This window comes from Lactuca sativa, chromosome 1 (assembly GCF_002870075.4).
Source record: "Lactuca sativa cultivar Salinas chromosome 1, Lsat_Salinas_v11, whole genome shotgun sequence".
NCBI lineage: Eukaryota > Viridiplantae > Streptophyta > Magnoliopsida > Asterales > Asteraceae > Lactuca > Lactuca sativa.
In genome coordinates this window covers 93,048,573-93,072,397 of record NC_056623.2, presented here as the reverse complement: position 1 = coordinate 93,072,397, position 23,825 = coordinate 93,048,573, and the positions used below count along the sequence as shown (strand labels likewise).

Genomic DNA, 23,825 nt, shown 5'->3' with positions numbered 1-23,825 from the left:
TCATTATCAATCATTCGGCTCTGAGGGGGAGTGTTAGGGTATCACACATCGGCGCTACACGGTCTTATAAGTGACTACATATGATGGAGTCTCATTTCTATCCACACGACTCTTTTGGAGACAATCTTGGGATCCATATATATTTATTAGTATCAGGGCCGACATCCCGCACCCCAGTGGTTCATTACACCACTTACTATACTCATTGTGATGGGTTTTAGGTAAAACAAATAAACTAGAAAAACAATTCCTAAGTTCACATGCAACCTACTTTGGATCTATGTTTTATCTATTGAACATACAACTTTGAATTGCAAAACAAGAACCCTAGAGGAGAGAGGCTAATATCAAAATTAACAAACTAGGGTTTAGTAATTACATACCTTTCAATTGTTATAGTAAACAATTGATAATTCCCTTGATCTTGATCTTGATCTTCTTGGAAGCTTAGCACCACAAGTGTAATGCCTCTAATGGAATCACACCCAAACTAGCAAGAAGGAAAGTAGAAGGAGAGAAAGGGAGTATGCAATTTTCGGCCCTAAGGGTTTCTTCCAAAGAAAGAGTGACCAAAATGTGAACCAGGAGACTCCTTATATAGTTGAGGGATCTAGGGTTTAGGAAAAACCCTAATGCTCCTTGCTTAGGGCCTAAGCAAAGCCAAAGGCCTTATCCAAGCCCCCTTGGACGAAATCCTTAGGGTTTCCCCTATAGATTTCGTCCACCTCCTTCCAAGGAGGTTCTGGAGCCTTCCACTCAACTATTAGATAATTGCAAACTAGTCCCTGCACTTTATAATTAATTCTTTTAACCCCAAAATTAATTCTGATTAATTTCTGGCTAACAATTAATTAAACAAAATGATTTCTTATTAATATATTAATCTTTTAACATATTAATAAATTCATTTATATTAATTTATTAATCTTATAATAAATTAATATCTCTCCTTTCATAATTTCCTTGTCCGGTTGCTAGGTTTGAGGGCAACCCAAAAGGACTGTACTGCTATCAATTCAAGTACATACCAATTATAGTTATGGGCTTAGACACCTAATCCAACACATTGAGCCTCCGAATTTGAGGGGGGTGTTATTATATCTCAAATAGGTGCGACATAGTTCAATAAGTGTCTATATATGTTGGAGTCTCCTTTCTCTTCACATAGGCTCTTTTGGAGAGACAATCTTGGGCTCAATATATGAGCTCTAGGTTAAAACTTTATTGTTGACCATAACCCGTAACCACCGCCCTCCACCTCCGACGACATTCTTTAATAGTCATCGGATGTACCTTTATTATGAACAATATTTTCCCGTTTCTTCTTTCTCCTCCTAAATAATACGTAATAATAATGCAGCAGACACCAAACAGAGCTCCTTCCTCGACTTCTTTTACTGCCTCGTCTACTTCTGCCTCCTCCTTAGACGACGCCCGCCTCCGACGCTTCTGTCTTTTCCTCGGTTGGCCTCTTCTTCTCTGAATCTCATTTCCGAGTCAGTCCCTTTAGATGTTGTTACTGCTTCCTTCCGATGACACCTTCTCTGTCGGGAAGCCTCTGATCTGCAATTCTCTTTCTCTCTCTCTCTCTCTCTCTCTCTCTCTCTCTCTCTTTTTCTCTCTCTCTTTCTCTATGGGATCCATGATCTTCGTCGCCGTCATGACTCTCTCTTCTTCTATAACGTAACCACTTCTAGTTGTCACTTCTTCTCCCTTCTTATCTGACGAGCAGTCATTGTTAGCCGCCATCGTCGGAGCTATGCTATCGTTGCTGTCTTCATTTATGTTTTTTTAATGTTTTTGTCCATTTGTATATTTTTCCAGTTTAATCATCTCTTCCCAGTCAAACTTTAGGGGGTTGTTAATATGTTAGTGATTATAGTTTAGGCCCAAGACTCTTGGAGTTTAGGTTAGGCCAAAGGCCTCTTACGTATCCTAATTATATCAGGTTTAAATCTCACTATTAGTTAAAGCAAATCATTATCTATCATGATCGGTGTATGAAATGCTTGCTTGAATGATGTTTGGTTTGGATCTCCCATGAATTATGTTATTACAAAAAAGAGCTTGAAGAATATATAAAGCCCTTCTGTTTGTTTCAAGTCATTCTTTTTGTTGGAAGACATCGATGACGGCTGTATATAAGAAAAGAAATTAGGTTAAAAGTGAATGCTAGCATGATTATAGGGACTATTTGTGGAAGTTATTTATCAAAATACTAAAATACCCTTGTTTATTTATTTAATTATTTAAATTTTTATTTAATTTTGATTGACCCATATTTATGCATACAATCGCACAATACTTAGTTAGAACACCTGAACCTATCTCTCTCTCTCTCTCTCTCTCTCTCTATATATATATATATATATATATATATATATATATATATATATATATATAGAGAGAGAGAGAGAGAGAGAACAAACGAAATGAATAATTAAATGATTCAAAAGTAAGATGATTTATAAAAAAAATTCTCTGAAAAAAACACCTTCATGGTTCATTTTTAAGTTAGTAAAAAAAATCATTTTTATGACAATTTAAGTGATTATCAATAAAATCATCATAAAAATAAATCATCGAAATACTTTTTTGGGAATTTCTTTTGTGAATCATGTTATTTTTTATTCATCTAGTGATTCATTTGTTTTGTTTCCCAAAAAAATATGCCGGAAAAAGAATTTCTTACCTTCCTACCAAACCGAAAATTCTAACAGGATTATATATATATATATATATATATATATATATATATATATATATATATATATATATATATATATATATATAAAGAGAGAGAGAGAGAGGGAGAGAGAGAGAGAGAGAGAGAGAGAAAGAAGATCAATGGAGAACTAAATTGACGGAAAGAACCAACAAAATTCTTATCTATTATGAATTTAGGTACCAAATTCCACATGTATATGTACATACATATATCTAATACAATTGCAAAAAAAATTGAGAAAAAAAAATTATATGCTTGTATTGTGTGTGGTTACACTTACTATGTTGAACTACTAGTGGATTTCGTACTACATTTCAATGGAATCTGAGTTTTTCGTGATAGAAAATAACACAACACAAGGTTTTTTTTCACACACACCTTCTTTTGATTACTTTTTGATGAAATCCTAGTTTTTCATGATAGAAAATAACTCAACAAAAGGTTTCTATCATTTTAATAAAGAACATTTTATATTGTGCATTTAATATTAAGAAATCCATGTGAAAAAACATATGCATCAATCCAATGCATATGTAGAACAAAATATTTTTTGTTCGAATTGGAATTTAATAAATTGACATGGAGTAAATGGATTATATATCGATTGATTGAGAGATGTGACTTACAAGGAATGTGAGAGGAGACAAAGGAGAGAAGCAGGTGTTGATCGGAGCAACGATGTGAGAAATGTCGTCGAGAGATACACATTTAGGGGATAAAGCTAAGAATTTTCAAATCAGTCAAGCGGTGGTTGTTGGATCGTCTTTTGATGTAAGAAACCACTGAACCTTGATGCATAAATCCAATGCAATTAGAAGATCTATTGAATTTGAGGATTTTTATTCAGCTCGTTAGTTCGTTCCCATATTTTGAGTTCGTTTTTTAACTTGATTATATATATATATATATATATATATATATATATATATATATATATATATATATATATATATATATATATATATATCTGCAACGAGAATCGGGAAAGTAGTGACAAGTTTGTTAAACTTTGTACGAGACATCGAGAAGATAAGATGGTTAGATTATAGAACATTTCTTTCGTGTATTGGTTCCCCAGTTAAGGCAAAGGAATCAACCTAGATTTTGATTGTTCTAAGTAGGCGATGAAAAATTCCTCACTTCCAATTCCAAATTTAATAAATTTCGTAAGAATATGTAGTGGGTTTATAAGCACGACATAGCACGTCATAGATTGTTTGTGATTTTTGTGTTATTAAATCATTTGGTAACATTAAGATTAAGTCTATACAAGGTAAGTTCATGTAACACCTGTTCTTGGTTCTAGAAGCCAATTATAGTTTTTAAGGGTTTTGTGCATGGACTCGGCGAGTTGGGAGTCCAACTCGTCGAGTAGGGGCATTTAATCGTGAACGTGGGATTGGGACCTACTCGGCGAGTCGGAAGTCCCTACTCGGCGAGTAGGAGCTGTAAGAGGAAACCCTAGTTTTTAAGGGTTGCACCCTATATAAGGATCATTATCTCTAATTTTGGCCTCCCTTAGCATCTTATTATCTCTGAGAGAGACGTTTTCGGCCGTGAACCCCCCCCCCCCTCTGAATGAGAGTAAGAGCTTGGTTTAGAAAACCTGGAGTGTTGAAGAAGAGATTTAGAAGAAGTAACAAGAGGGGAAGCAGTAGATCCGACATCTACACTGCATTGGGCAACATTTTAAGGTAAAAATTCATTACCTTGAACTGTAGATTCTTAGATCTCTCTTCTCCCAAGTACATGTCTATTTTGGGGCAAATGGAGTCCAAGTTTAGATCTGTACGTATCACTAGGATATAGTTTCAGATCTGGACCTTTTTAGGTCCCCAAAGTCATAAAGTTGCTCCCTTTATGTAGCTTAACCCTTTTCATGCACACAAACCTTGTTAAGAGCATAATATTGACCTTCTAGCATTGTAAGGCCTTGCATGCACATAAAGTTTGCAACGTTACGTCGCATCCACGATAGGGAAGGTTGGGTCTGAAATTTATGACTCCAGATTCCACTGTAAAGGACTGAAAACGGAATGGACTAAGGGAACTTGTCGAGTTGCTTTATGAACTCGACGAGTCGGGTTTACGGCTAAGAGTTTACGGCTAAGCATGTACGACCAAGGAGTTTACGGCCATAGGGTTCTCGGCCAGGTGTTTACGGTTGAGAGTTTGGAGGGGACTCGACGAGTCACTCTAGTGACTCGGCGAGTCGACGAGTTATGCAAGGAACTCTACGAGTGGCCGGTTATACTCGACGAGTTGAGGTCAACATGGAATGTTGACTTTGGCTATGGACTCTGACTTTGTCCAGGGTTGACTATGAGGGTATTATGGGTTTGGATTAAGTAAATCACTTGATGGTTATAGGCAGTCGAGAAGAAGTAGCGTGGGAGATATCTGACTTCAGCTTACCAATTCAACATTCGAGAGGTGAGTCTTCTCACCATACCGATGGGTCTAAGGCACCAAGGCCGACCTATTTTATGATAGTTGGTATACTCGTTGTGTAAAGGTGTGTGGCATAATTTTGTTGAGAAATGCGGTAGAGATAGCCTCTATGGCTATGGTAGAGATAGCTTTATAGCTAACGGTAGAGATAACCTTTATGGCTAATGGTATAGATAGCTTTTATAGCTAACGGTAGAGATAGCCTTTATGGATAATGGTAGAGATAGCTTTACAGCTAAAACGTTTTGGAATATGTGGTAGAGGTAGTCTTCATAGATGTTATGATGTGTGCTATGTGGCTTGTGTGTGGGGTATGCTCTAGGAAACTCACTAAGCGTTAGCTTACAGTTTGTGGATTTGTTTCAGGTACATCTGAGCCCAAGGTCAAGGGCTAAGCTTGATGGCGCGGCGTGCACTCTCTCTCAGGCATTTTTTTATGGGACACTCTGATATTTGAAAATAAAGTTGTAATGAATATGAATTTGAAAATAGTTGTTGTGGAAGTTCATGATTTATGGAAATGTGTTTGATTGATTAAAAACGAAAAATTTCTTTGAAAAATTGGGTCGTTACAGTTCAACTTTAGCTATAATGCAGGCTTAAAGGTGCAAAATGAATGCTCTGATATGTTAAAATGATCTTGAGAACACGAGGGTCCGGGGGCAGTGCTCCTAGAGGGATTGCAAGGGGCAATACCCCTGACTGGGTCCAAGAGGAAGCCCATGCTCGTTGCCCACGACCTGAAATAGGGTCCATACAAGATGTTTATATCCGTTAGTTTTTTCTCATGCTAAAATCCAACCATTATTTCTATTGGGAATAAACACAACTTCCCACAAAAAACTAAATTTAACTGTATTGTGTCCTTATAAGATGTAGAATTCGGTTGATACAGATATGGTATTATCAAACATATTAAATAGATCATGCAATACAATATGTTAAGAAGCATTTCGTGAAATATGTCTATCTTCATGAAACGCATACAAAAACAAATTCTAAGTTAAAAATATTGTTATTTGTTGATTTATTTTTTGTAGATCGACTAACGTATAACATACTGATCTAACATGTATGTAATTAAAACATAACTTGTTAATATTATAAAAATCATTTAATGAAATTCTTATATATCCGCAAAATCATAAATGCAGAAGAATATGAGGTACAACACTCGCAGAAGAATATCAGGTACAACACTAGATAAAATTATTTAATCGCTTTTTGAACAAAAATGAGGTACAACACTCGCAAAAATTATGCTTGTTAGTGTTTAGACATAAATTGTTTGAGTGGAGTGTGAATGCAAGTGGAAAGGTTTGATTGGGGGACGTCATTCGTCTGGTAAAGCCTCTATTTTAGTGAATCGCTCCGCCACTAAATAATTTGATATTAGACGAGGAGTTTATCAAGGAGACCAACTATCTCCAGTTCCTTTTGTTATTTCCATAGAGGATATTATTGTTTCAATGTTGGAAACCTTTTATGAACACATTTTTAGGGGTGTGCTTCTTCCTATGAATGGCCCATGCTTAACTTATCTTCACAAAAGCAAAGTATTTGGTGCGGGGTTGATATATGTGAAGCTGCTAGGCTTGTTAGCATCTTAAAATGCAACCCCACAAACTTTTCATTCATTTATCTTGGCCTTCCTATTGAAGTGAATGTGAAGCTTTCTAAATATTAGAATCCTAATCTAGATAAGTTTCTTGCCAAGTTAAGCTCTTGGAAAATGAAAAACATTTCTTTTGATGGTAGGGACATGCTTGTTAACTCAATGCTTGCTTGGGAATCTTCCCATCTATTACTTTGCTCTCTTTAAGGCCCCGAAAAAATTCATTGATCTTTTGGAAAGTACTAAATGAAAGTTTCTTTGGAGAAGGGATGAGAATAATGATGGGTTTTCGCCATATGAACATTCCTATGTGCACATGCAACCCTACTGCTTGGATCTAGGTTTATCTAATTGAACATACATTGAATCCAAGACTTCTAATGGCTAATAGATTATAATAACAATATGAAATCAGAATTAGAAGTTTACCTTGAATCACTTGCTTGATCTTCTTGTTCTTGGAGCTTTAGAGTCACAATTGTCACTCCTCTATTGGCTTACAAACACCAACTAGCAAGAGGATGATTTAGGAGAGAGGAGAGGGGATCAAATCGGCCAGGGTTTCTTCTCTAAGCACAAGTGCCGATTTCCCTTGACCCTTGGGGTCTATTTATACTTGTAAGGCTCTTAGGGTTTCACCCTTAAACCCTAATTGGATAACTTAAGCCCTAAGCAATCCTAATCCTTTACATGATAAGCCTTGGACGATTTTAAGGCCTATCCAAAGTCCTTAAATCCGGCCACCCTTTATCCATAGGGGATTTATAGCCCAAAGTATAATTGTCACACAATTGACAGTTTGTACCCCTTTATTCAATTAATCTCTTTAAGTCACCAAATTAATTCCTAATTAATTTATGACTTATATTAATCAAATAATAATATTATTATTCGTTATATTATTCTCATAATATATTAATAATTTTCCTTCTCTCATAATAAATCATCCTGTCAAGTTGCTATGGTGAAGGCAACCCAAAAGGACCATGCACAATCGGGTCAAATACTTGCCTAATATAGTTGCAGCCTTAGACACTATTCCAACAAATAATAGGAAGAATTGTTGGGTGGCTTGACACAATTTCACTAGACCTAAAACCAACAGGGGTCTTGGTATTGGATGTCTTAATGTAACATCCCAAATCTTCACAATAAAATTTTCATTTATAAACTAAGATAAACTTCCAAAATCCAATTTGAAAACATAATATATTAACCATTGTTTCAAAAGCATAAGATTAAAAGTGTTAAATTTGCAAAAACCAGCTGAAGTAAGTAACAACAAAAACTTCGATGTAAATATATAGTCGCGTTGTATCGTTCCCTTGAACAACCTAAAAAACATTAAACTTAACAACGTAAGCACAAAGCTTAGATAGTTCCCCAGTATACGACATATTTCACCATACATACAACACATACAAGCAAAGACCCTCGACTCCAAAGCCAATCCGCCATCATCCATATCCAACATACAATCAACATACATAACAAACATTAGCACCCTGCCATCATACCATGTCGGATGTTAGCCATCAACTATCACTAGCACTTAACTGTCATGCCATCATTGGATCTCATTTGACATATAACCATCGACTCTCAGATGTTCTATAACTATATCGAGGCTATTACCACACTAACGATCACCTAGTAAATGTGCCGTCATACGTAGTCAAGACCTAAGATAGAAATTTAAATAGATAATCCTACCTGGAAGCAACATATCAGAAAAGAACTATTCAGTAAGGTTAGGTCAAGAGTTCTCAAGTTATCTAATTTAAACCATGTATCACCCGTAAGGCATTCAATCAACGATCAACCAATACTACTAATACCTTAACTAAACATGATGTAACGCCCGTAGATCTGGGCTAGTCAATTTAAAGATAGTGAGCGTCAAAAATGACTTTTTTTGGGAAATATTATTTAGAAGGAGTAATCTTCATTAAAATGTAGTTTATGTTACGAGGTTTCTGAATATATAAAGAACGTCGAAATCCGAGTTATAACGAAGAAGTTATGACCTGTCGAAGTTTCGCGACAGAACCGGCACGACACAACGCGACGTAAATAGTGAATTTACGTTAGAGCGGTATTTATCCAAAAAAATCTAAATGAGAATTGAATATCTCATCGATAGTAGTTCAACGACGGAAAGACGGACGAAAACGGACGTCAGACGAAGGAGTTATGAGTTTATAACGGAGTTTTCCTGTCCCGGTCTACTAAAAATAATATATAAGTAATACAATTATAATATATTAAAAATAAAGTCAAAATTAGCCAATGGATTCTAAACGAGAGTTGTAGAGCATATTCTCACCTTCGCGTCGATATAAAGAACGTCGAAAACGGAGTTCGTATGCAAAAGTTATGAATTTTTGAAGTTCGGGGCGCAAAACCCCAAAACTATCAGATACCACGACGTGGCAAGCAGTGCCACGACGTGGCCAGTCTTCTGCATCATCGCAAGTGACGACCAAGCCCACGACGTGGAAAAAGGTGTCACGACGTGGCAAGGGCAGATTTTTCCCTATAAATAGATTTGAAGGGCCAGCCGAGTTTGGTTGCTCATTCTCTCATCTCTCACCTGTATTGCATCGATTTACGTGCAAAGAAGTATCCCCGAAGCCTCGGTATCAACCCCGAGACCCGAAGCAAGTACCGAAGCCCGAAGATCCCGAGAAGAAAAGAATTTCCGAGCCGAAGCTCTTTCCACAAGAAACCCGGTGTGTGAAGACCTTCCAGATCTACCGAAGAATACTACTTCTGCAAGTCGTATTGCTGTCCGATCATCTTCTAATCAAGTGAGTGTTTACCGCATAGATATGAAGTATTTGCTATGAAATACGTGCTATGTGTTTATACGTTGTTTGTTTACTTGAGATGGTTGTTGAATGAATGTTTTATATAGGTTTTTAAATGATTTAAACTATATATGTAATTTATATCTAAAAATATGTTGGGTAGAACATTGGTAGATGAAATAGTTGGTGTGTGGAGATAGATTTGTTTGAGGATGAGACGAAAGATGATATAGATCATGAGATGAGGGTGACGGGTGAAAAATGAGTGAAACCTTTACCCAAACGATGGCCCCCGTCATTCAGCAGAGTAGGGATGACAACTACGGACTATTCTAGACAATCATGTGGAACACTAGCAAGCTTGCAACTTGTAGGTGTTGTGAACGATGTGTTCACCGGTGTACTCTAAAAAAACCCATTGATATGTCTTACTAGAGGATGTCTCGGAACCAATACTGTCAATAAACGAGATAAACCTCGACGACTATGGAGTTAGCGCCTACTGTTGTATAAACCTTGGTGACTATGGAGTTAGCGCCTACTGTTAAGTGAACCTTGGTGACTATGGAGTTAGCGCCTGATAGCTATGGATTTAGTACCTGTGAAATAAATGTTGGTAACTATGGACTTAGTACCTGATAGATAAACTTTGGCAGCAATGGACTTCGTGCCAATTCCTTAGGTAAATCCTTAGGAAGAATGAATGAAGGATAGTTGATTATTAGGGTAAAACCTTAAGAAATAAAGAAGATAATGGGGATGGGTAATTGGGTTGATTGTTTGATGATTAAATATAATAATTATATTATTGTGGGTTGAAAACCTATATGCTCACCAGGCTCCAAAGCCTGACCTACTCAGTTTTCTTTGCATTACAAGTAATGGCACAAGGGTATAAGATGATGGACTTGACGAGAGATTTTGGATTATAGATCAGTAGTTATAAATAATTGTTGTAAGGTCTATTTTATATTGTTTATGGTTTTGGTCTGTATCGGAACATGACATCCCTATGTTTTATTAATAAATAAAATACATTCTCTTTGAGAAATGTTTTGATAAGTTATTATCATATCTTGTTTTGGGAATAAATTTCGCAACCGTTTTCTTTAAACGATTACTCTGGTTTATAAAACAAAGCATAAACAAATCGGTCTTTTCTAGCCGTGAAATTAGGGATGTCACACATGAAACAATAAGTATCATACAATCAATAAATCGCATACATAATAAAGACTATCCTAGTAAGATAGCATACTTGTACCCTAACAATGCCTATATCATATCATCAAAAGGATATATAATGACACACATAGTATAATGAGAAAAATCACATGGACAAGAGACTGAAGAATCACATTTGTACAATCGAATTCTCACACAGATCACACTCGCGAACTTTCGAAACACCAATAAAGGTTAAACCTTAGTCCACAATCCCAAACCCTAAAGTTTGACCCAATGTCAAACTTGGTCAAAAGTCAAAAAGTCAATCTTCAGGTCAAAAGACCCCCCATCGCCCTCGCCCACTACATGACAAAATAGTCGGGTTCAGGCCAAAAATCAGACGCGTCTTATATTAAATAGGGATGCCTCGACGCCGCCAAAAGACGCGTTGTGTGCAAACATATTTTCAAAGGTTTTTTCGACTTAATCCCTTAATTCAAGGCTCAACTTGAAACATCTTAAAAATACGGTCCAAATATTTCGTTTTAAATCATTATAAAACCACAAAAATCCAATCATCTCATAAAAATATAAGTGGTAATATCTCAAAACATAATGTCAAAACACTGTATCCAAATCACATATAAAAATATCAGAGTAAATCCTCCCAAGATAAACACTGTGGTGTGTGCAATGCAGTCATCCCGAACTCTTCCCTTTGTACCAGAAGTACCTGAAGCCAAAACTGAAAACTGTAAGCACGAAGCTTACTGAGTCTCCCCAAAATATCACATATCATATAACATGCAGCTAGGAGATACGGGCCTTGCCCACACTCAAGGATATACGGGCCCCTGCCAACACTCGAATGGCTATGAGATATGGGCCTCGCCCACACTTAACTACCTATGAGATACAGGCCTCGCCCACTCTTAGCTGGCTAAGAGGTACGGGCCTTGCCCACGCTCCACTATCTGGAGGATACGGGCCCCCACCCACACCCCGCTAGCTAAATATACATACAAGTATCACGCAGACAACAAGTATACCATAATCTACCAATTCATAAAAATACTCAGATAATACTAAGACACGAGCCCTGCCCACACTTAGCTACTAATCGTAAACAATTATAAGATACATGCCCTCCCCACACTTAGCTACTAATCATAAACAATTCTAAGATACGGGCCCAACCCACACTTAACTACTCTACACGGGCCGACATTGGTGCCTTCGACCATTCCTACTGAAGGAAACGCACCTCACAAAGCTGGCAGCTGAATCTCGATAAGAAATCTCAATCGGCTGCTTTCGTGACTTCGCATCTAACACCATCACAATAATACTTAATCAAAATCCAAAATCTTTCTTAGGGTAAAATGACCACTTTACCCCTGGTCAAAATCAACACACTGGTCAAAGTCAACATTATGGGTTGACTCAACTCACCGAGTTGACCTATCAACTCGCCGAGTTTTATAACTCAAAAATCCTGAAATTGCGATCCAACTCGCCGAGTCACCTCCATGACTCGTCGAGTTCTATCTGGTACAGAATCGAGACAAAACGACTCAACTCGTCGAGTTTCTCCATGGACCCGACGAGTTCCTCAGTTTGGTTGGGCTTTCTTAAAAGATTAAGCCCCTGCTCTTCATATCTATGCTTCTTATCTCTCATGCATACTGAAAACGTCCTTTTAAGGGTAAAGTTTCCAACTTTACCCGTAAATACTTCTATTTCATGGGTTTAACTCAAACCTTAACCCTTTAGGACCTAGATCTTGGTCCACAAGCCATCCATACTCCAAACTAAGGCATATTCACTGAGATCTAAACCCTAAGTACTCCATGAACATGTAAAGTTCCTGACTTTCCTCCCATGCATGGCCTTTTGGAGCTTTAAAAGGCTTAAATGGCGACTTATAGCTTGCATGGCACTTCGGCCATAAAGTTTTTACCTTTATGCCATGTGAGCCCCTCAAGGTCATAGATCTGAAAGTATATCCACTTGGGATGTCCATGTCCCAAAGATCATGTTTCTTGAACCAAAAACCCCATAAAATGATAACAAGGAGATCTAACAAGCTATTAAGCAAGTTTGAGACTGATTACCAGAAAATGAAGAGGATGAGATGTTGTTTCTGGATCTACTAGCTTTCTTCTGACTCCCCAAGCTCCTCCTTCTTCAACATGCTTCCAAACATACAATCTTCACTAAAAAACAACTCACAAGCTCATACAAGGCACTAGGGTTTCGTAGATTAGGGTTTGGGACTTGGAGGCTGGAAATGAGGCCAGCAAGTGTGGATTAGGATGCTTAAATAGGGTGCAAAACCCCGAAATTAGGGTTTCATCCTAGTAGCCCTACTCGTCGATTCGAGGCTCTCAAATCGTCGAGTAGGCGACTTAAGATCCCGCGACCATTCTGGTTTCTACTCGACGAGTTTGGGGTTCCTAACTCGTCGAGTAGCTCTACAAAAGTGAATAAACTATCGCTTTTATCCCACTTTGGGTAAAAGGAACGAATAAACTTCGACTCATATGCTTTCTCTATTTACTCATCAAATCACATACAATAATATGTTTTATAACACCAAGTTACTGGTGCGTTTACGTATTATCAATGAGCAACCGACTTGTAAACTGCAATTATATGTCTCTGTTTCAAGAATATAAGATATTATTTTCTCACAATCACTTGTGATAAAATACATGAAGTGATTCACGTGAGCGTGGGTTTAATTCAATACTCAAATCTTATTTCAGGAGCACTCATAAAAACTGCAACAAACTTTTGTTATGTCTAAACGCTTTAGACAATCTACAGTCGGATTCATGATAGTCTTACCTCATTACCTACTTCCAAAGTATGATTGCCTGTGGATGTTTGAATAACCTAGTTATTCTTGAAGTCAAAACATGTGAAGTGAAACATAAGAATAATCGAATCCAATATGGCCTCAAAACTTGTGAGTATAAATAAAACAAATTTTATTTAATCACCATATTGATTACACATTATTCATTGTATAATGTTTCGGATAATCAACTTAATACTTGAATTTAAAGAATAGTCATCCCATGGTCTATGCATGCACACTATGTTTACCAAAGTCACCAAGACTTTGCCATTGAAATTACAAAGTATTCTATCGGAGATTGTTACAAGACAACTCCATAGATATGAAGTATCACATTCAAAATACATTGCTTTGAACATCCTTCTTGCATAAAAGTTTCTAATTTACACAGATTCTTAATATCCAACTCCCATTATGGAAACATTTCCATATTTTCCATATGAAAACTCTTTGTTAATAGAATCCTATCTATTCATAATAATGTCGATATGTTCCATTCATTACTATACTTCCAACTGCCCACAAGCGACCAATCCTTGGCGAATCTTAGATTATCCTTGATAGTTGTTTAACTTACTTTAGTTATATCCGGTTGTAGTCATTTTTCCCTCTTAATGTCCTAGTCATTTGGAAAATTAGAACGGTTAAATATTACAACACATGCAATCGATCCTATACCCAAAGCGTATGGGATACGATACATAAATACATGATACTTTACCAGTCTCCTGCTACAATATTGCTATATATATAATTCTTATGTTGAAACTTTTTAACATAACATTCATATATGTCCTTTGACTAAATTTGATTAAAAATTCTCGATCTAAGCTTTTAGATTTGAAATGAAGTATAAGTTCCTCTCTCTTAATTATAACAAAACGAGTTTTCAACTTCTGCAACTTTGTGAATTGAAACTTTTGTTTTCTATAATTAATATTGCTAACTTGCAACATAATATTCATGCTCCCACTAACATGATAATTATATCTTTACCAGCATAACACTTATGCTCCCATTAGCTTTGACATGTATTCAGAAAACAGTTGGACTCCCAGTGGCGGAGCCAGGGTCAAACTTAAGGGGTATCCCAATTTTTTTTTTTGTAATATACAATAACAAAAAAAAATAAAAACCGGAATTTCATTAGATATAAAGTTCAATTTCCATAACAAAATTACATTTTAAAGTTCACCTCTTCGATCTTTCATTTTACGAAAGCGAGTAATTACATTTTCAGTCTTAACATTCTCTAGTGCTTCTTTTTCTACACTACAAATCAAAGCACCGTTCATAAAATCGTCACCTATTCTATTACGCAAATCAGTCTTCAAGAACTTCATCGCAGAATAACACCGTTCAACGGTTGCGGTTGCGACGGGCAAAACCAAAGCTAGTTTTAATAATCTATAAACCAAAGGAAAAGAGAGGTGCTTCTCGGTTTCCACCAACAAACGAGAGAGGTCAGCAATTCCATTCAAGTTGAAAAATCTTTCATCATGGAGCAAAGAGTGATAATAGATATCAAGTTGTCCATTAAGTTGCGCCCTTTCTGAATCGTCAAAATTGTTTTTGTATATCTCACTTAGCTTTAACAAGTTTGTTTTATCAAAACCAGAAAATGAGTCACAAGGACTCAATGCCACCATGTTCTCCATCAACTCCGTGCCAACTTCACTAAATCTATCCCCAAATTCTTGAATTTGCATATCTAAAATTGTGTTAAAAATCACAACTTCAAAATGATGTTGATTAGTCTTATTGGTCCTACGCTTGCGTGGGGTAACATAATATCCCGACATGTCCACAATTTCAATACTATGTTTTTCACAAAAAGCACATACCTTCTTCCAAATTTGTGGAAACCCATCTTTTCTAAAAACTAGCAATGCTTTCTTTGTCCCTTTTACTAACGAAGCCGCTTCCAAAATATTTTGATCTTTTTTTTTTGAAGATGGTTTGACAAGGTATGCGTGAGACATAGAATTTCCAACATCAAGTGTAAAAGAAACACGAAATCAAGTGTCTTGAAATATGACAAAATACCCTTTGCTTGATTACGGTTAGATAAAGTAGACCCCTCCTCTTTGACATATTTAAGTACCGCAACAACTTCTGCAAACAAATTCACCAAACTTACAATTGTTCTAAAATGTGAACCCCATCTAGTATCTCCAGCTCGAATAAGAGAAATCTCTTGATTCAACCCTTTTCCTGTTTCTGTTTCACCGATACCAATTTCAGCTGCCACTCTTTCTTTTTGCATCTCTCGTATCATATCTTTTCTCTTACAAGAACCACAAACGACAGTAACCACCAAAGCTAGTTGTTCAAAGAATTCATCAACATCATCATGTTTCTTTGCAACCTCCACAACCACTAATTGAAGTTGGTGTGCAAAACAATGTATATAATGTGCAGAATTGTTTTCATTTAAAATCAAAGATTTTAAACCGTTGAATGCACCACTCATATTACTTGCTCCATCATAACCTTGTCCCCTCACCTATATATTTAAAAAAAATTAATAAAAAACTATAAGAAATGAAAATAAAATTAATATCGTATTAAAATTTAAAGGAATAAATATTTTATGATTTCTCACCTGAGTCATACTCAAGTTATTGTTGGAAAATACGGTATCAATGGCGGCTTTAAGAGTCAAAGAAGATGTATCCAACATGTGAACAATTCCAATAAATCTTTCCTTTACAATCCCTAGTCTATCAGCATATCTCAAAACTATAGCCATTTTTTCTTTTTTGGAAACATCACTAGACTAATCAACTAAAATAACAAACACATCTTTACCAATTTCATTACAAATAGACTTGATTATCTCTTTTGAAAAACAATCGACAATATCTTTTTGAATCGTGGGAGAAGTCAACTTTTCATTTTTTGGAGCATTTTCTAAAGTAACTTTAAAAATCTTCTCATTATCTTCTCTAATCAAAGATAATACTTCAATGGAAAGTCCTTTATAAAAATCTACAACTACGGATTGTAGCACGTAATTGAATTTCATAATTACTTTTCTCAAGTTATGTTTGCTTATGCAAGACTTCATCGACAGATTGGTTTTTTCTCAATAGCAAATCACACTTTTCTTGGGCCTTATGGTGATAACTTTGAATATTACCCATATGTTTCCAGAATGAGCCTTTTTTACTCCAATTGTCAAAGCCTTCGGTTATAAATGCATCTCTTCCACCTTGTTCCCCTACCATATCTCCAAAGAAATAGCAACAAAAACAATATGCCTTCTTATTTTTTATGCTATACTCTAACCATGGAAAATCAATAAACCATTGCACAACAAAACGTCTTGGTTTATTACTAAATAATGTATATTCAAAACTATGCCCCTTTGGTTGACAAGGCCCTTTAATCAAATATGCCCTCCTTATTTCATCCCTTTGATTAGGATTATAAGATGTAATTTTTGGCCTATCCCCCGGGTCCGAAGGAAGATCATTCAAATCAAAAGATTGTGTCGCTTTTGGTTTGGGCATTGGTTGATTAGTTTGTGGAACTTGAGTAGGTTGATTAGATTGTGTTTCTTGTGGTTTTGGTATTGGTTGATTAGTTTGTGGAATTTGATTATTTTCATAAGCCCTATTTTTTTTGGAAGTTCTTTCACCATTGTTGTCTCCAACATCTAAATGTCTTTTGAAAAAACTTTTAATAGCAACCTACAATAAAAAAATATGAACTATAAACTTGATTTCAAGTTTCAACAACAGTCAATAAATAACAACCTAGTAACCTACAGTCAAATTATCAATTATCAAGATATATCAACTATAATCCCAATTCCCAATTTCAACAACAATTTAACAAGTAGCAACCTACAATAAAAATATATCAACTATAACTTGATTTCAAGTTTCAATAACAAATAAGCATTAAGTATTAACCCTATTCCTAATTTAACAAAGTTATTGTTAATTTCTAATTTTTCAAACATAATAAAAAAAAATTGAATTTTAATTAACCTAAAAACATAATAGGGATGAGTATTTTGATTATACTAACTTGTTTCATTGTGATGGAATATCCGATGAGCGGAAGAGGTACCCGGAATTTTGCAATTGAGATTTGAGAATTGAGAATGCTCGTTGCGTTCACGTCATAGAAGTCGGCAATTGAGAAGTCCAGAAGTCGGCAATTGAGATATCACGATCAAATATGTGTTTATCGGCAATTGAGATATCACGATCAAATATGTGTTTAATCAACATTACATATGCTTTTTTTATTGGACTATTGCCTATTGTGCTTATGGACCTACAATAAAAAAAATTAATTTTGCAAACAGGCATTCTAATTTTTAAAGTTGTGGTGTTTTGAACAAAATACCATTTAATATGGCTTCTAATTTTTTTTATTGGACTATTGGGCTTAAATCTTAATGCCTTTTGTTTCACTAAATCAATTGGTATGGGCTAGTTTGTATTTTGGTCCATTTAGAAATAACCTGAAATTTTTTAGGGTAGCCCAACTTTTTTCCCGATATAAAACCGCAATATAAAACGAATTTTTCCGAAAAAATTAACACTATTAAATTTTTTTTGAGGGGTATCCCGGGATACCTCGGGATACAATATAAATCCGCCTATGTGGACTCCTAGAAATCAATACTTATTGACTTTTTTACCGAAGTTCAAATTTCTGATACGTGATGCTTCAATAAGACTTTATCTAACCTCATACACCTTTTATTAGAAAGCTCATATGTGTGTCTAAACTATTTCAGAACTTATATCAATAAGTTCCGAATGTTCAGACTAATTTCCAAATCTCACAATTCGAACCATGAAGAGGGATGTTGTAATCATGATCGGATTTGATAATGCAATTTTCACAATTTCTATCTCCTTAAAATCTTCCTAGTGAAAGTGTTTCCTCACAATCATTTTCATGAAGGAGAGAAAATTTATGACACTTAGATTTTATGGTGTATGTGTTCCTATCCATGTGAATTTGTCATAACCATAATCATAAGACAAGGTTGCGACAAATCCAAAATCATATGGACTGAACTTGTTCAATATTAATTTTTGCCATCTGGCAGCACAAGGGCCTACCATGTCTTCTAAGTAGTCAAGTAGCTCACCCATACAGATCAATGAACTTTCACCAATCAGGATGCTTTGCCTTATGCAATAAATTGAGAACTCTTAGGACTCACATGCATAGTTAACTTTACTGGAATGGCAGAGAAACAAGAATATGTCAACATGATAGGTTATAAACCTCAAGTCGTGTGATAGTGATGAACAATTAGGTTTATTCTTGATTTGTTCTTGAAACTTTTCAAGATCATTAAGACTCCCACTGACCTCTTGACATATAAGATTCTCTTGTCAAGAAACATTCCTTGACAAACAATATTCTAGAGTTAGTGCGGGTTCCAATCAAGACAAAACCACAACACATGATTTGTCTTAGTTGGTCTTTGTCTTATCCAAGACATCACAACTTACCAATTTCAAACGTGTAGGGTTAAGAAACATTCTACTCCACATTTGATAATGTGTTATAAACCTACTTATGACATGTCACTCAATACACAATCTTGGAGTACGACCCTAAGATTTGATTTTGGAACAAAGTATGATTCTCCTTAATCGATTTAACCATTTCAACAATTTCTGATTCCTCTTCTTAGCCATACATATGCACTCAATGGTGACACAGTTTCATAATCACTAGGTTAATCATATAACATGATAATTAAGTACTCTCCTTTCTTTTCAGATTGGCGAAACTTTTATCTTTCTGCCTTATTGATTCTTCCTATTCATTCTGCTTTACATTGAAACCTTTTCAACGATTCAGAATTATACTTAATCTTGTAAGTGTAACCATATTTACTAACTTTTAGCAAATCATGAAGAATATTCTTATTGTTCTTTTGTAGTGGAGTTGACCCGTGTACAACAATGCTTACTAGATCCCTTTGTCCTTCACTTGATTCACATACTTATGTAAATAATGAATTAGTCTCAATTTCCTAAATACGAATGTTCTCATTCATCATACAATACCAGTTGCATGATTCCAAGTTTCTGTCCAATTGAAACGTGGGTGATGAGAATCATTATCTATTTGGTAAATTTACGACACTACCACAAATAACATAACTAAGAATCACATTCATTTTCAATATTGCTAACAATAGAAACATACAAACATCAATTTTCATAAAAGTCATTGCAAGGATATATATAAACAAGACAAAAATCAAAATTTATTTTATTTATAAAACGCGGAAAAACTTGTCCTTATAATGTAATATCAAATGAAAACTATGTTACTAAATATTCCTAAGCAATATATCCTAACTCTTAAATAACAACTCAAAAATCCGATCATCGAGCCATGCGATCGAAATCCATTTCTTTGCGATCAGACTCAGCTCACTCTTCTTTTAACCTTCATTTCTTTTCTTCGCTCCTACAAAACATCAAAATGTAATCTTATCACATCATGGATTAAGAATCTACAAATAGGAACTTAATAGAGTTAGATAGTGGATTTTACTTGAAGCAGAGTCATACATCTTGCCTCTCCCATCCTTATGATCTTTCAGGTAAATATGGTAGCTTCGCATCCAATGCCCATTCTCTTGGGAGTAGAAACAAATGGACTCTTTGGCATTTGCACATGGAACTATTTCAGAGCTAGCTTTTCTCTTATGATCAAACCTTTTGACTATGCTCAATTTCTTTCCTTTAGGAGAAGAAATCATTTCTGGGATATCTATGTAATTGCCTATGTCCATGGCAGCTTGGGAAGTAGATCTACCAATCAAATTTGCTTTACCAGTGCGCCAAATCATTGTTGATTCAGCAACAATAAGCAAATAGGTAAGATCAATGAGGGTCAAGTTGTGGTCCATCATATATTAATCTTTAATGAACCCACTATATGATTTGGGAAGTGATTGAAGAACCAAGTTAACAGCCAACTTCCTTGAGACATCGACACCCAACATTCTCAGCCAGATGTTAATATGTAACTTCATATCCAAGACGTGAGCACATATAGACTTTCCATCTTCGTGTTTTCTTGCCAATAGGAGGTGTAGGAAGTGAAACATGATTTCCATTTCCACGATCCAATCGTGGAATATCATCTTCATAAGGAAAGCTTTTTCCAAAGGATTCGGGAAGACCATAGTTGTTAGATTTTAACATCTACAAAATGGGAGAAATTCAAGTTAGTTGATTCAACCCTTAATATAACACCCAAAGGAAATATCAATGCTAGAATCCAACACAATATTCTACAACTCGGAAGAGGGATGCCGTAATCCAGCTGCAGAATATATGAAGGTAGGTAATGACGATTTACCAATTTCCACCATGAAAAACGAAAATTGAAAATTAGGTTTTAAATGAATTGAAACTCCTAGATCTTTTGAGGTTCATTGAACTTTTCAATGGCATGTTTAATCTCGATTATGCCCTTCAAGTTTGTGACTAGGAGGCCAAAGATCACAAACAATGTGTGAATAACCATGCAAATTAGCTTGGTACTCTCGAAGACGTATATCACCTAATCAATGTGTCAGTTAACCACAAACGCTCCATTGATCTATGATAATCGACGAGCTACCCATTGACATCCTTTATCGGTCCCATATTAGTGTGTCGGTTAACCACACACGCTCCACTAACGACTAACAAGGTGTAATGTGCAATTTCATGGATTGGCACCAAATTCACATTTTTCCTAAAGTAACTAAGATTTGGGAATTTATAACAGTGTTTAGTAACTTCGTATTTCATTATACTTATAATGGAAGGTTATGTCCTATCCTACTCGTTCGACTAACGACTCTCCACTAATCAAGAGTGCGGTGGGTAAAAGTGGATACCCAACGGCGGTCATTTTACAGGCCGCTTCCTTAAACACCCCTTATAGACCAACTTCATGAATGAGGTCTATTAACGGTAAGATTTCCCTTTTTCTTATACATCCACACACACACACACATACACACACACACACACACACACATATATATATATATATATATATATATATATATATATATATATATACATAAGTATTAAACTTTTAATATTATAATAGTATAAGGGTGTATTTTAAACATTTCAAAATACTAGGGTTTTTAATCAAATTTAAAATTTTCGAAAAATTAATACCTTTTAATTTAAAAATCTTAAATATTAAAACTTTGATTTAATAATTATCCATAATTAAACAATTAATTTAAATTATTAAATCTTAAAGTATTATCCATTAAATTAAATAATTAATTTAACCTAATCCCTTTATGCCCTAGATTTCGAAAATTTGGGAAGGGATATTTCAAAATCTTTAATTATCCATTTAAAGAATTAATAAGATAATTACAAAAAGATAACATTATCCTAATCCTTAAAATTTTGAAATCTAATCTTGGGGAGGAAGGTATTTTCGAAAACCATAGGGTTTACCAACCCTAAAATCGAAAATATGGGGCCAAAGGAAAAGGGTTCAAGAAACCCTAACAAATTTCGAAAACTAGGGTTTTGAAACCCTAATTTCGAAAATCCAAGCCCCAGGGTTTATTTACCATAAACCCTAATTTTTCAAATTCATACTTTTGTATCAAATCTAATTGAAAACAACCAAAAGCTCTGATACCATTGTTGGGTTTTCTATGTAGCAAACAATCCTATGTGTGCATGCAACCATAATTTAAGGATCTATGTTTTCACTATTAGACATACAAGCATTGAACACAAAAACTAGAAACCCTAGGAGGCACATGTAATTTTTGAAATTAACATATAATTAGGGTTAGGATACATATCTTTATTGTTATATTGTAATAACCATCAAATCCTTGAAGATCTTGAACTTTGGTAGCAAGCGTCACAAGTGTCACGCCTCTAATGGCTCACAAACAAACCTAGCAACCAAGGATTACTATGGAGAGAGAGAGAGAGAGAAGGGAAGTGAAAATTCAGATCTAATCCTTTCTTGGAGTGCATGGGACGAAATTCAACCCTATAGGGGTTTATTTAGGTAATAAGGAAGGTTTAGGATAAGGCATGTGTATCTTAGATAACCCTAATCACTTAACTTCCTCCCTAAGGCTTCCAAGGCACCCTTAGAGCCCAAAGAGACCCTAGGACACTCTAGATTTCGTTCCCTACCTCTAAGGGAGGTTCTAGAATACTTCAATGCTCAACTTTTGAACATTGTCACCTTTAGTCCCTACAATTTCAATTAATTCATTTAATCCCAAAATTAATTCCAAATTAATTTCTGATTAAATATCAATTAAACAATATGATTTATATTTAATATATTATCTCCATAATACATTAATAAATCATTTATCTTGATTTCAAATTAATTTATTAACCAAGTAATAAATTAATAAATCATTCTTCTCTCTCCAACATTTATCCTATTGAATTGCCAGGTTTGAAGGCAACCCAAAAGGACATTGCTACTACCAATTCAAGTACATATCAATTATAATTATGGGCTTAGACACCTAATCTAATAGTTGTGGTGGTGGTAATAGCTGTACAATCTCTACTCACATGTCCAGTTCGGCTGCACTTGAAGCAGCCTGAACTCCCTGCCTTGCACGTCCCCTCGTGTAACTTGTCGCATTTTCCACAATGGTTGCGACCCTGCTGTTTCCTAGGTCTGTGGTCTGATACCTTTGGCTTCTTGCTCAAGCTCCTTGACTGGACCCCCTCGGGTTTCCTCTTCCTCTCTATCTCCAAATCTAACTCTCTCTCTCTCTCTCTCTCCCTAGTAATCATGTCCTCCAACGTCTTGCAGCTGGAGCGACTCACAAACTACGTGAATATCACTCTACAACATCTCATGATATCGGGCCTTCTTCATCTCCTCGTCCGCCACGTACTGCGGAACGAGAAGGGCCCTCTCCCTGAACATCGCGGTGATCTCGGCCACCATCTCAGTCGTCTGCTGGATATCCTGGAACTCCCTGGAAAGCTGATGCACCTCAATCATAGGTGCAAACTCGACCATGAACCTAGCCAAAAATCACTCCAAGTCTTCGCATCTGGAACTACGTCATATCTAATGGCCCGTCCGACCTCCTCCCAACAGCCACATGCCTTGTCCTTTAGAAGACAGGAAGCAGGTCGGACCTTGTCCTCCTCGGGACATCAGCTCCTGCAGAAA

General features: G+C 35.7%; 1 protein-coding gene across 1 annotated transcript; it reads right to left on the bottom strand.

Annotated features, from left to right (window-relative positions):
- Window positions 1–14,818: 14,818 nt before the first annotated feature.
- LOC111915937 (uncharacterized) lies at window positions 14,819–16,386 on the bottom strand. The gene is made up of 3 exons (XM_023911574.2): window positions 16,240–16,386; window positions 15,681–16,140; window positions 14,819–15,345 (listed from the first exon to the last, which is right to left on the bottom strand). The coding sequence occupies exons 1-3, from the start codon at window positions 16,384–16,386 to the stop codon at window positions 14,819–14,821; spliced, it is 1,134 nt and encodes a 377-aa protein (XP_023767342.2).
- Between the last annotated feature and the right edge of the window lie 7,439 nt (window positions 16,387–23,825).

Bases quoted from the DNA above. Each gene is read 5' to 3' on its own strand.
- LOC111915937 (XM_023911574.2), bottom strand. From the start codon at position 16,386: ATGGCTATAGTTTTGAGATATGCTGATAGACTAGGGATTGTAAAGGAA. The intron at 16,141-16,239 runs GTGAGAAATCAT...TTAAATATATAG, and splicing joins ATAACTTGAGTATGACTCAG to GTGAGGGGACAAGGTTATGA. The intron at 15,346-15,680 runs GTATTTTGTCAT...ACACAATTTTAG, and splicing joins TAACCGTAATCAAGCAAAGG to ATATGCAAATTCAAGAATTT.